At 37.1% G+C, this 18742-nt stretch overlaps 2 protein-coding genes across 2 annotated transcripts in view; one reads left to right on the top strand and one right to left on the bottom strand.

The window, feature by feature from the left end:
* Positions 1–18742, top strand: part of LOC139952963 (probable E3 ubiquitin-protein ligase HERC4) — a 45107-nt gene that overhangs the window by 11252 nt on the left and 15113 nt on the right. Inside the window, exon 10 of the mRNA XM_071952307.1 lies at positions 1921–2026. Within this exon, the coding sequence (XP_071808408.1) occupies positions 1921–2026 (106 nt within the window). The remainder of the gene's footprint in view (positions 1–1920; positions 2027–18742) is intronic.
* LOC139952964 (uncharacterized) lies at positions 3607–7244 on the bottom strand. Its single transcript, XM_071952308.1, has one exon. The coding sequence runs from the start codon at positions 7242–7244 to the stop codon at positions 6303–6305; it is 942 nt and encodes a 313-aa protein (XP_071808409.1). The 3' UTR covers positions 3607–6302.

The raw sequence follows: 18742 nt of genomic DNA, 5'->3' as shown, positions 1-18742 counted from the left end.
AGCAGAAACTGGTTACCAGCCAAAATTTCAATGAAGTTTACATTGTTGCAACTGGTGCCCACTCATTTTTTACTTAGCAAAAAAAAATCGCTAAGCAGCATTTTTTGCTTAACAGCTTTATGAACTTGGGCCCTGGCGGAAGAGTTTGTTTTTGGAGAATATCACTGCCACTATGAAACCCTGACATGTTTGGAGGATCTGGATATTTGTTTAAATTTGTTTAAGGTAAGACGATCTTGAGTTGCTGGGCACCTGGACCCAATGTCATAAAGCTGTTAAGCAAAAAGAGCTGCCAAGCAAATATCTTTGTTAAGCAAAAAATGAGTGGGGCACCAGTGAAACATCCCGAAATGTCTATTGATCACCTTCACCATGTGTACATGTTTTTAAGTATGTGGGTTGGACTTTGTACTCAATAGAATTTGCTTACTTTTTTCACAAGGACCAAAATAATACCATGTGTATCTAGGCCTGTTTTCACTTACTTTTTGAATGCTTTTGTGATGATCTTCTGCATTGGCTGGTCCAAATTTTTGGCTTCTTTTAAAGACAGTGGACACTATTGGTAATTGTCAAAGACTAGTCTTCACAGTTGGTGTATCTCAACATATGCATAAAATAACAAACCTGTGAAAATTTGAGCTCAATCGGTCTTTGAATTTGCGAGATAATAATGAAAGAATAAAAACCCTTGTGTCACGAAGTTGTGTGCATTCTGATGCTTGATTTCGAGACCTCAAATTCTAAACTTGAGGTCTCGAAATCAAATTCGTGGAAAATTACTTCTTTCTCGAAAACTACGTCGCTTCAGAGGGAGATGTTTTTCACAATGTTTTATACCATCAACCTCTCCCCATTACTCGTAATCAAGTAAGGTTTTATGATGATAATTATTTTGAGTAATTACCAATAGTGTCCAATGCCTTTAAAGCCATTGTTTGTAAACCATAAACTTACACACAAAAAATCCCCTGTACTGGTATGTAAACCATAAAAAGGATGTGGCAACACTTTCTATGGTTTACATCTAATTGCTATAAACCATGGTAAAAACATGCCTTAAAAGTGCCAAACAATTAATTGACAGACGGCGCCCCATAGTAAACTTGGGGTTTTATAAAGAGCACAGCAGTTCGAGGCAGGTTTGTGTAATCAAGTGTAACCATACACTGAATTCATTTTTGGCTAACTACATGTACATGTATGGTTAGAGGGTCAGAGGGCGTTTCTATGACTACGCACATATACATGCATCAGACTCCATTACAATAGACATCAACATTAATGATTTACAGAGCTGAAATAAACAACATGCTTGTTGCTTGCTTTAGTGGCTATGTACATGTACATGTACCTAGTGCTCTTAAACAACTGAAGATGTACATGGGTCATGATGAGGGTTCATTTCTATGACAACTTCATGACTATGGACAACAACATAAATGGTTTATTGAGCTGTTGGAATATATATAGAGCCATATTGGTGTGCCATCTACAGTGGTTTTGCTTTGGTGGCCATGTGTGTAGTTCTCTTGTTAAACTGAAGAAAACTACAGTATGGATCTATTTACTGAATATGATGTTGGAGTAAAAGTGATCTCTTGTGAAGTCTGGTCGCAGTTATTCCGCCATACAAAACCAGCAGCCGATTTCACGAAACGCTAGGATTTATCCTATCTCAAGTTAGGACGAGTAACTCGTCCTAACTTAGGATGGGTACAATGCGTCATACGTCAATGGTTACGGAGTTTAACTCGTCCTAAGATTAATCCTAAGTAAGGACGAGTTTGGTGGAATCGACGGCAGGCAGTTGTGGGGTTTTGTATGAACTGATAGTTATGCTAACTATTTCAAAGGGATTTACATACTTTAAAAGAACAAGATTCAAAGACGTATTCTGTGGAATTGATTTTTGTGTAGGAATGAGGCACATTATGGGAGTGGAAGGCAGAATCATGGTGTAGACCTAGACAAAGCAAGAGAACAGTTTGGCAGAATTGCATCTAAAGAAGCTGTCGTCAGATATGTAAGTACTAAATTCAAATTGTTTGTTATAAAACTGTATGTTGGTGTGAAGCCGGAACAGGTTCTATTTTGTGCTTCAAGTTTTTCATTCATTCAGTTTGATTTATTTCAATATTGTCATTCAAAACAATAATGCACAGTTTTGTTAAAATTATAGAAGTAACATAGTATGAGGAAGTCACAATGATTCAATAATAAGTAGCAAATTAATGACAACATTTAGGTATAAGGTTAAGCGAGATGGGAAAAGAGTTCCCTAACCTATGGATAGACAACAATTTTGTACAACCATGGTACAACCGTGGTAGGGTACATTGACGTAGGAAAAATGAAGCAGACAATACAAGGTATTCATGAGGATGATTTTACAAGAGTTTGTGGGGTTACGCGGGTAATGACAACAAAAAAGTCAGAAATTCTGTTTTGTTATTTTTTTTGTAAACTTCATTTATTCTGAAATTTGAAAATTACAGTTGAAAAAATATTTAAACACACACACAAAATTTTGATGGGACTTAAAGCTGTAGGCACCGCGTGTTGTGAAACTTGAAACATGCTTAAAGATCTGTTTCATACCTCCTGCGAATGCAAAGCAAATTTTGATGTCACAGCTCAGTTTTCACTGTAGAAGTTTCGCAGAAGTTGAGCACATTACAAATTATTCATCACGAATTTGTGGCGTGAAAATTTGCATTTGCATTTGAAAGAACCAGGCTTTCTTGAGCTCATTAATAATCATTTCACCAATATTATTGTTAGAGGTGTTCACAGAGCATCAACTTTTTCATATATATAAACTTTACTGCAAAAGAAAAAGTTTGTAGCCTGTTGTTTTGAGTCTTTCACTTGCTAGGGTAAAAGCGTCAGACCATTAACTATTTTTTGTGTATTTATACCGTCCTTTTGAATGGTTTGTAGGCAGTTTGTAACAGCTAATTCTATTTTCTCCTCTACTTTACTGGACGTATCAGTGATAACTTTGGAAACTTACACCATGCCAACAAAAAGTGCTGTATTGTGGCCATTTTCAGCGTTGGGCTGCAATACTTACAATTCCGTTCCAAACTTTGTTGAAACTTTTTCTTATTTTTTCCATCGTGCGTAATTATACTAAATAGAATCACAGATGTTAGTGCTACATTCAATGAAAACATCTTAACTAATGACTTTCTACATTGTCTTAATACTGGATATAAGTGATCATTCACAAATATTGTTTTCTTAACAACTTAAGTTGTTAAGGCTCATCATTTTTATTTTTACTTATTTATTTATTTATTTATTTATTTATTTATTAATAAATAAATAAATAAATAAATAAATAAATAAATAAATAAGTAAAAATGAAAATGATGAGCCTATAAAATTTGACAAGCGCTTGACTTAAGTAACAATAATAATACTATATCCATAGTTTTATAATGATACAAATGACACTTGTTGTGATTTTATTTTGCCCTTGGATAAATCTGAAAAACTCTGCTGAAAGAGCTTGAAAAGTCTTAAGCCTGTACATGTCGGTCAGCCCTACTTTTCCTACTTTTTTTCCCCCAAGGACAAAATTTCTTTTTTTTATAGTATAAATATATTTTTTTATCGTTTGCAGGGGTCTGGTTTTACACATCTTTTGATGACAGTTTTTATACTTTTGTTTTAACCTTGACAGCCCCTGTACAACTTGTAACTATTGTGTATGTCTAAAGATTTAAAAGAAATAAATTAATAAATAAAATGTCATGCTTGGCTATGGAATAAACATTCTAACCCTGCTAGAAATTCAACTGGTCTTTTCAAAAAGGCCAAAAGATCCATCTTTTCTCTACTGGCATGTAATCTGGGTTTCTACTGTCCTGGCAAACAAAAGACTGACCCCTTACTCTTTGTCCAAAATAGATTAACAATAATATAATATATAACAACAATTAAACTAGCAATGCATTTAATACCTATTTTAGTAAACAAAACTTACTTGCTTGCTAACCTAAACATGGGTAAATTTATGTTCAAGTAACATAAATGACAAGACAAGTTCCGAAAGAACAAATCTACATAACAAAAGATATATTTAAGTGTTGTTTGAAATGCTGCATAGTGTGGAGAAATAAAAAGAAACTATAAATAAATAGTAAACTTGCGGAAACAACCATGTGTAAATCTCTTTGATGGGAGTGTTGGCTCTGAAAAGAGCCGGTTTGGTCTCGCTGTTTCGAACAGTATACTCTGCTCATCTTCAGCAGAAAAAATATACACACTGAATATACATTGAAAGATCACCATACAATGCCTTAAAACCCATACACATGAACAATGTATTGCTAAGTGCTGTGTTTTTGGCGAGCTGCTTTAGCAGAATGCGAGCCAATGTAATACCGATTTTATCCGTCCGGCCGTCAGCGCTCAGTGGAAATGTAAAAGTTTTTTGTATAAGTTTCAGCTATGTTTTCTGATAATGTTAAAGTTTTGAAGAAAAAAAATGTTAAAATTTTTGGAATAACTTTTTTTTTCAGGCTCAAACAGTGACATCTGGATTTTAAAGAACCAAACTCAAGCTTAAATCTTAAAGCTTTGAAATAATTTGTTTAAATAAAAATCAAACTCTCTGTCACTGGTTTCAGTTGAATGAGCTGAAACAATAAAAACATTGGTCATAACTCCTTATTGCAATGATGTTCTGCCTTGAAACTTAAATGAATATTGCTTCTTACATATAGGTTCATATGAAAAGATAAATCTCAAAGAGTGCAACACTGGTTCCAGTTGAATGAGCTGAATAATGAAAACCTTAAATGGTCTTAACTCCTTATTGCAATGATGTTCTGCCTTGAAACTTAAATCAATATTGCTTCTTACATATAGGTACATATGAAAAGATAAATCTCAAAGAGTGCATCACTGGTTCCGGTTGAATGAGCTGAAACAATGAAAACCCTAAATGGTCATAACTGCTTATTGCAATGATGTATTGACTTGAAACTCAAATCAAATATTGCTTCCTACATATAGATGCACATGAAAAGATAAAACTCAAAGAGTGTATCACTGGTTCCAGTTGAATGAGCAAAAACAATGAAAACCCTAAATGGTCATAACTTATATTGCCAAGATGTTGTGACTTGAAACTTAAATCAAATATTGCTTCTTACATATAGATGCATATGAACAAATAAAACTCAAAGATTGTATTACTGGTTCCAGTTGAATGAGCTGAAACAATGAAAACCCTAAATGGTCAGAACTCCTTATTACAATGATGTTCTGACTTGAAACTTAAATTAAATATTGCTTCTTCTATAAAGATGCATATGTTAAGATAAAACTCAAAAGAGTGCATCACTGGTTCCAGTTGAATGAGCTTAAACAATGAAAACCTTAAATAGTCATAACTCCTTTTTGCTATGGCGTACTGACTTGAAACTTAAATTAAATATTGCTTCTTACATGTAAATTCACATGAAAAGATGAAACTCAAAGATTTTATCACTGGTTCCAGTTGAATGAGCTAAAACAACAAAAACTTTAAATGACCATTACTTCATACTTGTCAATGTCTCCAACCCTTTGACCATCAGTTGATCAAATCATTTGTTTTTCTATCAGCCATTCATTCTATCTGGCGATTGGCAACTCGCCATGGCAGCTCTGCTGTCTAGTTTTACTTGTACTTTCTGCTCAAGTCATTCATTCATACAAAACCTGAATCGTGATATAAATATTTTCTTCAACTTTTTAAAATAGAACATTGTTGTATAACAAATAGCCTCATTCAACTTGGTAATACTTTCTGGAAGCTCTGAAAGACCCCAATAACTATGTAACATCCTCTCCCTTTTTCATCACAAATCTAAGAAAACACCCCTTATCTGTCTTTGCTCTATGGCTGCAGTATCCACGCAGTGAGCGTGGGGTGTGCTTGGTGCAGGGCAAAATGCTTAAAGTCAGTGGACACTATTGGTAATTACTCAAAATAATTATCAGCATAAAACCTCACTTGGTAACGAGTGATGGGGAGAGGTTGATAGTATTAAACATTGTGAGAAACAGCTCCCTCTGAAGTGACATAGTTCTGAGAAAGAAGTAATTTTCCACAAATTTGATTTTGAGACCTCAAAGTTAGAATTTGAGGTCTCGAAATCAAGCATCTGAAAGCACACAACTTCGCTTGACCATGGTGCGACAAGGGTGTTTTTTCTTTCATTAATGTCTCGCAGTTTTGACGACCGATTCAGCTCAAGTTTTTGACAATTACCAATAGTGTCCAATGTCTTTAAGAACTATGATTACACAAAACCGTTTCGTTCCTCTGGGGTCCCTTGTTCAGAACCCTGTACAGTTAAATTTAAATCCTGTGTTTGGTCTGCTGTTGTCTGTGGCCCAAGGCGGTTGATTAACTTACGAAATTTTGCACTTTTCTTCATAAGTAAAACGAAAAAAAAAAACAGAGTAACAATTCCGATTATTGGACCTAAAAAACAAAATCCTATGCCAAATTCATTGCTTTTTGAGTTGATGGGTGGAAGTTGGGTTGTTGGTAGTACGCTTGTGGGTTGTGCAGGCTTTGCTGTGGTGCTGGAATTATGGTGCGGTTGTGGTGTCGTTAGTATAAACTCGGTGCGCTGGCCTTTATCCATGTCTGAATGGTGAAGGTAACACGTCACATGCTTCACTTCCTCCAAGTTTACATTTCTGTAAACGTATGTATTGTTGCCGACTGATAGAGCGTTGGCAAGTAGTACATTGGCAACCTCACACCGTAATGCAGTTCCGCACTTTGTCTTGTACCAACAGGAAACATTAAACGTATACAGTGACTGTTCGAGTAGTTCACATTTTAGTTGCTCAGTGGGACAGACTACAAGGGTTGTCATGGTTGTACTGGTTACCAACTGGGTATCTTGACCTTCGCATTGTAACTCCACTTCTAGTCTTTCAGACCCTAGTAGCTGGGGGGGTATGCATAGTGTGGAACTGATAGTCGTTTCATTACGTTCTTGGTAAGCGGTGGCGTTCAGATACGTTTTCCAGTACAGGAAATCATGCTCTGACACATTCTTACATGTGTATACACATGTTATGTTTATTTGTTGATGTCCATGTGCAAACCTATATTGCGGCAATTCTTCAAGTGTACATGCCGGTCCAGCATGGTCATCTAGTGGGCCTCCAGATGAAGTTGGAAGCAGTAGTAAGAGCATGGTACAGAAGAGGAATATCAATTTCATGACTTTTAGCCCCCTGAAAGTAAAAATTAGAAGAAAAAAAAAAAATTAAAGGCGCTGGACACTATTACTAAGCAATGGGGAGCTGTTGATAGTGTAAAACACTGTGAGAAACGACTCTCTGTGAAGTAATGTAGTTTTAGAGAAAGAAGTAATTTCTCATTCAAAAAAGACTTAAGTCCTGAAGCTTTTTTATTAGGCATCTGATGAAAGCACACAAATTTGTGCAACATGGGTCTTTTTTTCTTTCATTATACTCTTGTAACTTAGACGAACAATTGAGTCCAAATTTTCACAGATTTGTTATTTTATACAATATGTGTATGTTGAGATACACCAAGTGAGAATACTGGTCTTTGACATTTACCAAAGGTGTCCAAGGCCTTTAAAATACAGTGTATATTTACAAAAACAGTTTTTGTTGAGTTTCAATCGGAAAACTCATTCATTGTAAAGTTTATACCACTTCCAGCATCGGAGAAATATTTCTGTCTGCTAAGATAGAGAGTGCAAAGACTCCCCAAATCAATGTACTGCTTAAAGGAACATTACAGAATTGGTGTTGTTTTACAAAACAGTTGCTGGCAGTGTTAACACGGTGTAATCCACCATATTCATAAACTGCGAACCTGTAGAAGTTTGAGATCGATCGGCCATCTGGGTCACGAGAAAATAGTGTGAAGCCGATTACACATTTTGAATGAGATTGTTGCAAAAACAAAAAATAATAAAACGCTCACTGAGTGATAGACTCCAAACGTGATTATTTGTTTCTCATCAAATGTTACATTTCGGACAGAAATATTTCAAGGGATGTTTTCTATTATCATCATCATTAGACCGTGTAAGTCTTAATTGTCAATCTGTGACCTACACAATTTTTGTAACTTACCAATTCTGTAACTATAGACACCTTTGGTAATAGATAGATTACATCCCCCCCCCCCCATTTGATGAATTGTTCACGCGTGAAGAGCTACCATTGGCTGAGAGTCACGCGCAGCGCGTACAAGCGTGCACTTTTCCATTTATAATACATCAAAGATGGCGGTCAATGACATGTATTGCAACTCATCTATTGTCATAGACAATTTCAACATTTTCAACAGAGCATTTGAAGACACTTCTCTGCTTATTTAGAAAAAGGGGTTGATGTGTAAGTCTAAATAAGAAAACAGAAAGAAAAAAACCAATGATAAGTAGACATAAACCTATAATTAGTTAAACAACTTGGCAAATAAAGAATGATTTGGAGTACTTACAGAACAAATATTCTCTGAAATCTGTCTTGACTGATAGGAGTGGATCTTATCTTGAAAAGCTTCACCAGTTATGACTTATCCTATACGGAGCAAATAAGAAGAGTTCAGTCAATTCAAGTACACTAGAGCTTCTGGGCACGGCAACACACAATACAAGCCTGTTCAAAGAGAAGAATACAAAACATTGAGACAAATCTAGGCGTACATTCTTTCAGGTGTACTGGTCACCCATAGTGTGAAAATCTGGGCCTATTAGATACACACACATTTAAAGTGTCTACTGCGCATGATTGTTCTACGTGTGCATATTTGCCCTAAATGACTGGTCTGCATTTTGTGGCAATGGTACAATTGTGTTACGTAGTGTCTGTGTGAGACCGTAGTGTCTGTTTGATACGGTCAGATTGAGATCAATGGGGAATCTTGCGGTTTGGTGTGTGGCGGTATGTTTTGGAACAGCTTTTTGTTGTTACAAGTGTTGTGAATGGCGCTATTATATAGCGACATTTGGATATTTACCGGATAGGTGAGTCGCACCGCTCTTAAGCCTGGGGGTTTGGAGGAGCTCTAGGAGACACACAAGTAGACAGGTTGGTTTCAGGAATACGACTGGCGTGGCCGGGGCTTGTGTGGTGCTTGGTGCACGCCCCAGTCACGCCTGACTGGTTTATTGCATAATCCTGAGTGGTGCAATCGCACATTACAACACAAGATCGTCTCAATAGAAAAGATATCGCGATACTTCACCAAAACCTTGATTTGCCAATTTTGTTTTTCTTAAATTCATTTCACATTTATTTCCACAAACACATTTCCACAAATAAAACAGGACTACATTGTAATTTATATATGTACATGTACATATAAAATACAGAAACAATAACTAGGGGAAATAAGGCCCACAATAAGCCAGGGGCCAATTTCATAGAGCTGCTTAAGCAAAAAATTTGCTTAAGCACGTAAATAGCTTGCTTGTTTTACACATATTACTGGCTAAAATTTCATGCAATATACATTGCTTGTGACTGGTATTTAGCTGTTGTTTACTTAGCATAACAATTGAGTTGAGTCTTGGCTGGTAATAATCTGATTTTACAAAGCAAGGATTTTTTGCTTAAGCAACATATTTTGCTTAAGCAGCTCTATGAAATTGGGCCCAGGTAGCTTGTAGCAGCGTGCGGAAGTTGTGTGCTTTCAGATGCTTGATTTCGGGACCTCAAAATCTAATTCTGAGGTCTCAAAATCAAGTTCGTGAAAAATAACTTTTTTCTCGAAAACTACTTGACTTCAGAGGAAGCCAATTCTCACTATGTTTTATACTATCAACCTTTCCCCATTACTTGTTACCAAGTAAGGTTTTATGCTAACAACTATTTTGAGTAATAACCAATAGTTTCCACTGCCTTTAAGATCCATTGAACATAACAGTCATGGGAAACTTACGCTTTCACTGATTAGGAAGACCAGGTTTTGATTATTGTTCAACCCAAAATGTGCAAATGAATTTGTATAACACTAATTCGTGGTTTGTAAACCATGAAAATTGAGGCATCAATATGGTTTACAAATGTGCACTCACAAATCATGGTTTATAAACCATAAAAAATGTGCACCATAAAATTACACACACAAAATACTGCTGGTATGTAAACCATAAAAAGGATGTGGCAACACTTTCTATGGTTTACATCTAATTGCTATAAACCGTGGTAAAAACATGCCTAAAAAGTGCCAATCAATTAATTGACAGACGGCGCCCCATAAAATGCAGACCATGACAAATACAAGTTAAAAAAAACCAAAACGATTTGCTTCAAATTAGACTTAAACTGTTCTAGAGAGGAACTTTTTTGCAATTAGGGAGTGAACTCCATAGTTTAGGAGATGCAACCTGAAAAGCCCTTTGCCCATAAGTTTTGGTGGTGGCTGGAAAAGGAGTGAGAAGATTTTGTGGGCCAGAACGTAGTTGTGGATTAATTCTATGAGATATTGAGGAGCTTTACCATGTTTGCATATTTATATTTTGTAACAAGAGTTTGATAATTTTTTAACCTAGTTACATTAATATTGGGGGGTCTCTACCAAACACACTTCAGAAGACTACAACCACTTCATCATTACACTATATATAAAGTTCCATAGTGGCAATTATTATTTGTTGAGCTAAGTGGATTGAGTGGAAATAAACTGAACTGAACTGCATTTTCTTACCTGGCTGTATGGCTTTCCTCCGGTGACACCCAATCTGTCGTAGTAGATCGGTAGCTGTAAATGGAATCATAAAGTCTATTAGTCTAAACCAACTTACTGCCTGCGGCCACATAAAAAAGGTAGAAATCATAATGCCCTAACAGTTTCATTGACTTTCACTCTTGTTTAAATATAAAGGCCGGATTTGTTTTCCTTACAATGGCTGAATGGCTTACCGCTGCTTTTGTCGCTGTGCACACAATTAAACCCAAGTTGTCATAGGCCGGTGGATGTAGATGGAATCATAAAGTATATTAGTCAAAACCAACTGTCGGATGCCACAGCAAAAATGTTGAAGTTCACAGTTTCAATTTTGCCTTTCTGTGGCTGATTTTACCCCCTGCGCCGGATTTGTTTTCCTTACAATGGCTGAATGGCTTTCCTCGGCTGATTTCACCCGCTGCTTTTGTCGCTGTGCACACAATTAAACCCAAGTTGTCATAGGCCGATGGAAGTAGATGGAATCATGAAGTATGTATTAGTCAAAACCATGTCGAAAGGTAGAAACGCCCTGTTTCAACTTTGCCTTTTCTCGCCTGATTTCACCCGTTACTCGAGATGCTGTGTTGAAAACGCCACTTAGGACAAGTCCTGTTGGGTAAATGAATGCTGGTGGGGTGAACCGCCTTTGTATTGAATTGAATTGTCCTGTGGTTTGAGGTGTCAAACTGCGCCACGCCTCACGCCCCGCACCCGCACTTGCAGTAACCGTGATAGTATTCTTTCTGAGAAAGATAACTGCCTTGGGCCAGAAATGCCTGGTCGCCCCCTTTCAACTGGACACAAAGGAAAGCTAGAGATCTACCATGTCTTGTTTACTAATTCATATCCCATTCATTGAAATGCATTAATGCCGTTTAATTGTCCTGCCTGTGAGGTAAGCCTTCTATAGTGATTGATTGCTATAGCTGGTGTATTTTTTTTTAAACAAATTTTTAGAAAACAAACATTCCAAACATAAGTACATTCCACAATGAACACACTATTAGGTTCAATTTGACTGAAGACAAGGCAACAGGATGTGTTAGAATTTTGTTAATATTTCTTTAATTGATAACCTCAATGAGGGGTCTTCTACAATGCTTTTCCCCCCAGATTTGAAAAGGGTTTCAGACCGAAATATTTTTCTGGAGTGTTGTCACTATAATCAGTGAGCTTTCAAAACAAAAATAATCACATTTTAAAAAAAGGAGAAGAGATTTTCAAAACATCCTGCTTTACGCTTTTATGAAAATCAATTCAGAAAAAAAAGGTTGTAATAAAGGTAGGGTTTGACATGACTTTGGTAATTTTTTTCTCTATTTGGTAATTTTTGTTTTATACTGGTTTTCTCAGTCAATTTTTGAAAATGAGCAGCCAATTAAACCACAGAGCTATTCTATTTCCTGCAAAATCGAATGCTACTGAAAAGGGTCGTTTGATTTCGTTTTATGATTAGTCAAATGTAATGTTGCGTCATTCGATTTGACAAAATGATCATTCAATATAATAATAATAATAATAATAATAATACAGCATTTATAAAGCGCACTAAATCTGTGGAACATTCAAAGGCGCTGGTCAAAGAACAAGAAGAAAACTTCACTCAATAATGGGTTTTGAGAGAATGTTGGAATCGAGAGATGACATGTGTGTCCTTGAGATGTTGAGGCAGAGAGTTCCAGAGGCGTGGTGAAATGTTACTGAATGCCCTGTCCCCATAGCTGGATAAACGGGTCAGAGGAACATAGAGCATGCTGCCAGATGACCTCAGACCCAGCCTGGCACTACGGGGCCGAATCATGTTCTGTATGTAGGTAGGGGATAGTCCATGGAGAGCCTTGAATGTCAGAAGGATGATCTTGTATTGGATTCTGGAATGAATGGGTAACCAGTGGAGATTGTGTAAAATAGGAGAAATGTATGAAGATATTTTGGTACCGGTCAGTAATCTTGCTGCGGCATTTTGGACAGATTGTAGGCGATGAAGTGTGTTTTTAGGAAGCCCGGCCAGGAGACTATTGCAGAAGTCAAGCCTACTAGTGATGAAAGCATGAATAAGCTGTTCTGCTGCGCTAGTAGTGAGAAAGTGTCGAATTGCAGCTATACGCCTAAGGAACATGTAAGAGGTCCGACAGGTATTAGAGACGTGCTTCTTGAGATCCATGCTTTGGTCAAAAAGCACGCCTAGGTTGCGGGCATCTGAGCTTGGTTGAACATGAGCATCCCCAACCTGTATGTCCTGTATTTGTACCTTGTGTCGGAAGTGAGGGGAAGATATGACAAGAAACTCAGTCTTATGAGGATTGAATTTGAGAAAATTAACTGACATCCATGTTTGGATATCAGTGAGGCAGTTAGTGAGTACATCAAGCACTTTGGAATCATCACCTGTGACAGTGGGGCAGAATGTAGTGTATAATTGAGAGTCGTCTGCGTAAAAGTGATATTGTAAACCATGGTTACGAGCAATTTGACCAAGAGGCGAAGTGTAAAGTGTGAAAAGCACCGGGCCGAGGACAGAGCCCTGAGGTATTTCGTAAGGAACCTTGGCCACAGCCGAAGCCTCGTCTTGTATTTAGATGATCTGAGAACGATCATGTAGATATAAAAAAATACTTAAACCAGGATAGGGCAGAGCCTTGGATGCCAAAATAATTATGCAATCTATGAAGCAATAATTTGTGGTAAATTGTGTCAAAGGCCGACGAGAGATCGAGCAAGACTAGCAGTACAACCTTTCTGTTGTCAACTGCACACATGATGTCGTTGTGGACTTTTAAGAGGGCAGTCTCGACACTATGAAATTGCTTGTAAGCAGATTGTTGGCTCTCGTGCAACTCATTTCGATCTACATGTTCATTTAACCTGCTTGCTACTACCTTCTCGACGACCTTTGACACAAAAGACAGGTTGGATATAGGACGATAATTGTTCAAGTCATTAGAGTCCAGGGCTTGTTTCTTGATGGCTGGGGTAACCAGAGCCGTTTTAAAACATCTCGGAAAACTACCAGTGCTGAGTGACATGTTCGTGATCTTGGTTATATGACCCACAATTGTTTCCAAGCTTGCCTTGACCAAAGATGTAGGTAGTGGGTCCAGCGAGCATGATTTTGTGGGGGAGGCCCTAATGAGTTTAGCAATCTCGAGTTCCGAGGCCAGGGTGAATGAAGTGAGCACATCCTGACAGGGCTGCAGATTTTCCAGGTTGTCTGAAGATGCAGGTATGGAGGGTCCATAACTCTCTGGCTGTAGACCGTCTCTAATTTGCTGGATCTTGTCGGTAAAATAGCCGGAGAACCTGACAGTCGCGGATTTGTCCATGATAGTATTTTGACTTAGCAGCAGTAAAAATATGTTTGACCTTATCCCGCTGTGACTTGAACATATCATGGTCAATCTTGAGGTTGGTTTTTCGCCACTTTCTTTCCAGTTGGCGGCGCCGTTGCTTGGCAATAGCGATATCTTTGTTGTACCATGGGACTGCGGGCTGTTCGACGATCTGACAAGTCTTTATTGGGGCATGGGAGTTGACAAGTTGGGCAAGGATGGAATTATACTGATCAGTGAGGTCATCAAGTGTGGTGGCGGGATCAGTACAAATGGAAGAGGCGATGACGTCATTTCTAAAGCTTTCCAAGTTAATGGATTTGATTTTGCGGTAGGATACCAGTCTTTTAGTGTGCTGCGGTTTGTGGAGATCCAGGAGGCAGTGGACTGCACAGTGGTCAGACACAAACTCAGATGAAAGAATTGACTTAAAGAGGTTGTCTGATTGGCGAACAATCACGAGATCAATGGTATGGCCAGATGTGTGTGTTTTGAAATTCACCAATTGCTGCATACCATACTGCTGAAGAAGGTCTCGGAAGTGATTAGTTTCGGATGTATTGTTGTCCCAGTGAATGTTAAAATCACCCAGAATAATGGGAGTTCTGTTGAAGAGCACCTGCTGATTCAGTAGCTCAGTGGTTTCTTCTATGAACCGACTGAATGGGACTCGACGTCGCTGTGAAGGTGGAGGTTTGTAAAGAACAGTGACACTTAAGTGGTGATTGTTGTGGATAATGTCAACTGTGATGTGTCCAAATTTAGCAGTTTATCAAAGCAGTATCCAAGGAATTTGTCTCGACTCAAAATGAAATTGAATGGCCGAATTCTGAATTTGAAACGCAGCAACAACTTGAGAGGCAAAACAGCTTTCATTCGAAATCATGAAGATTAAAGGCAGTGGCAGAATTGGTAATTGTCAAAGACTAGCCTTCACAGTTGGTGTATCTCAATATATGCATAAAATAACAAACCTGTGAAAATTTGAGCTCAATCGGTCATCGAACTTGCGAGATAATAATGAAAGAAAAAACACCCTTGTAACACGAAGTTGTGTGCGTTTAGATGGTTGATTTCAAGACCTCAAGTTCTAAATTTGAGGTCTCGAAATCAAATTAATGGAAAATTACTTCTTTCTCAAAAACTATGGCACTTCAGAGGGAGCCGTTTCTCACAATGTTTTATACCAACCTCTCCCCATTACTCGTTACCAAGTAAGGTTTTATGCTAAAAATTATTTTGAGCAATTACCAATAGTGTCCACTGCCTTTAAGGAGATAAATTATCAAGGAATTTTCCTTGTAATTTGCTCAAAACTTAATGCCCAGATCCTAAGGGTGGCATTCACCTTTGACGTAACAAAACAAATTTGTTTGTTGCATTGAAGAACCTGTGATAACCGCACTGTGGCCATTTCAAATTTACAGACTGCTTTTTATCAATAACTTGAACTTTGTTTCAGGGCTCATTATGTTTATTTGTTTACTTTAAAGCCATTTTTTTAAAGCCTTTTTTGTTTGTTTACTTTAAAGCCATTGGACCCTTTCGGTTCAGAAAAAAAACAAAAAAGTTCACAGATTTACAAATAACTTACAGGGTTTACAGAAGGCAATGGTGAAAGACTTCTCATGAAATATTATTCCATGAAATGCTTTACTTTTTGAGAAAACAGCAAAACAATATAAATTCTCGTTAACGAGAATTACAGATTTATTTTAAACACATGTCATGACACGGCGAAACGCGCGGAAACAAGGGTGGGGTTTTCCGTTGTTTTCTCCTGACTCACGATGACCGATTGAGCCTAAATTTTCACAGGTTTGTTATTTGATATAGAAGTTGTAGTACACAAAGTGTGGGCCTTGGACAACACTGTTTACCGGAAGGGTCCAATGGATTTAAATCTGCATATTAATTTCTGTTCACTTACGTACTCAGCAAGCAAATTTAACAATTTATGTTGAAAGAAAAACTCTGGTCAGTAAAATGTGAAATCATTATTTCCGAAAAACGTAAATTTGCTTAACTTTAGAAAATACACATTTCTGCCATGTTTTCTAGGATTTTTAAGAGCAAAGGTGTGTTACTGTTTATTTCTGTCAAAATAAGTGAAATCAATTCATTTAAGTTGTTGATAAGGAATGAACCCAATTTTGCCAAATAAGAACTCAGCTTGGGCTCCATATAGGCTTGGCTAAATTGACCGGACAAACTGTAATGCGACTGACCGTAATGCGACTGACCATAGTTTTGCCATGTATACCTAAATGTTCAAGTTGCTGACCATTTATAAGTATCCTGTTGGATACTCATGCATAAGAGTTGTGTGTTACATTTGTACTTGTAGTAAAACTTTTGCAATTTTTTTAGTTTGAGGAAACTTTTGAATTGTGACAAGTGTAATTTTTACCATGTCCTTTTTGTTGAATGTAACTAACCCCTTTTTACAATGTTATAACATCCAGAGGTCAAAGCCCACAACATTTCTAATATCATCACTTCAAAGCCTTGGGTGTCAAGTACAAATCAGTCTATAAACTTAGTGGAAATAATATCTCACATAGAACTACCAGCACCAAGATCAAGAAATGACACAGAAAAGTGTAATGCGACTGACATTGGAATTGCCCAGCTGCATGTTCAGTAACTGGCATAACAAAACTGTTATGGCCAAGAAGTTATGTTCAGGCAAACCGATATGTTTCAATAGACGTTACTATGTAGTTTGCTGGTCCCTCTTTTAACCATAGTTTGGACATATTTATTACATTCAAGATAATTTTGGATAGTAATACCAACAACTTTAATTTCTTCAACAGTATATTTAGGTTGCGATTTTCCAATCTTTCTTTTTTAGTACAATCTCACAGTTGTTAGTCTTCCACATTGAAATTCTAAAGAAATCACATTTGCAATGCGTACGCCAAACTGTTTCACGATCACTTCAACCTGAAGTACTTGTCAATTCACCCATTGAGCTACACAATAACCGATCGCTCCAAGCCTGATCTTCAGATCGAGTAACTTTGTTTGTAAAAAAAAAAAAGAAGTAAACTCTAAAGATTAGGGCTATAGTTCAGGGTTTCAATTCATCTACAATAGTAGCAGTAGTACAAAGTAAATAATTACTTACAAGACTTGCGACTCGGTGATGATTTCCAAAGGGGAAAGTAGGGTGCTAGTATCAAAATTTCTGTTCAAAGCGAGAGTTCTAAAGGCAATCTGTCAGCTGTGTTAGAAACAGGTATTCAACTTGCAATGTGATGTATGTACAATGGCTGGATAAACAATAAGGGATAAACACCTCTGGCGTGACGTTGTGCATGGAATCTTGGTTTGACCGCTAAGTGATGATGATGACAATGGCTGGAAGCTTTTGTGGTTGGGTGATCATGCGGGTCACGAGCATGACGCGTGTTTTTAAACTCCACGGGCATGCACGTGGATGCACTGGGCCGTCACATTCAATTCAATTCAATTCAATACACGTTTATTTCATACTCTTGTTGAGAAAACAAAACAATTCTGAGAATTAGACAGTACATAGAAATTTAACAAATCTAAAGTGTATTAAATTATACAGAAAAACAATATAAACTAAAAGCAAATAATAAATTAATAACTAGGAATTAACTATGTACAATACAGGAGCGAGAGCATGAGGCTGTTAGTTAAGCCGTGGCTTATAGACAACAGCCTTTATACAGACAAGAAAACAAACAAACAAACAAACAAACAAACAAACAAACAAACAAACAAACAAATAAACATCGAAGAAGAAACAAGGGCAAGACAATTACACAAAGACAATACAAAATGCTGACGACAAAAACACAAAGTGTTAAACCAGGCTAACTGAAGACGACAACAGAAAATAAATAAGTGGAGAGAAAAGCTATGTTACATTACAATACAGAAATGATGACTGTATTTGCAGCCAGGCAGAGTAACTGCCCATTACAGCAACATGCCTGCTATGATCATGACAACAGCCCCCTTTACAAGACTAATTTGTCCTCACCATCCCAGCATTAATTCAAGGCAGCATTATTGTAATTGATGTACAGCAGGCTTTGGTGCCCAATTTTATTTTTTATTTTTATTTGATGACTACATGTACCAGTTAGTCCTTGATCATATTACTCTAAACAAATTAATTTCCTTTTCACATAAACATTCAATAAAAGGAACATTACAGAATTGGTTTTTGCTAACAAAACAGTTGCTGGCAGTATAAGCACTTTATGTAATCCACCATATACACCAACTAACAAGCCTGTAGAAGTTTTAGATCGATCAGCCATCTGGGTCACGAGAGAATAGTGAAAAACCGATTACAAATTTTGCATTACATCGATACCAAAATAAAAATGGATAAAACGCTCACTGAGCGATAAACTTCAAACGCGAAGTTAGATGATTTATTTCTCATCAAATATGACATTTCAGAGAGAAATATTTCAAGGGATGTGTTCAACTGTCATCATCAGTAGACCTGTAAGTTTAATGTAAATCTGTGATCTTCACGATTTTTGTTTCTTAAAAACATATCTGTAACATTTCTTTAAAGACAGTGGACACTATTGGTAAGTGTCAAAGACCAGTCTTCTCACTTGATGTATCTCAACCTATGCATAAAATAATAAACCTGTAAAAATTTGAGCTCAATTGGTCGTCG

The sequence above is a fragment of the Asterias amurensis genome, chromosome 21 (genome assembly GCF_032118995.1).
Source record: "Asterias amurensis chromosome 21, ASM3211899v1".
Classification (NCBI taxonomy): domain Eukaryota; kingdom Metazoa; phylum Echinodermata; class Asteroidea; order Forcipulatida; family Asteriidae; genus Asterias; species Asterias amurensis.
The sequence above is the reverse complement of the archived record's forward strand: the minus strand, read 5'-3'. Positions and strand labels throughout refer to the sequence as shown.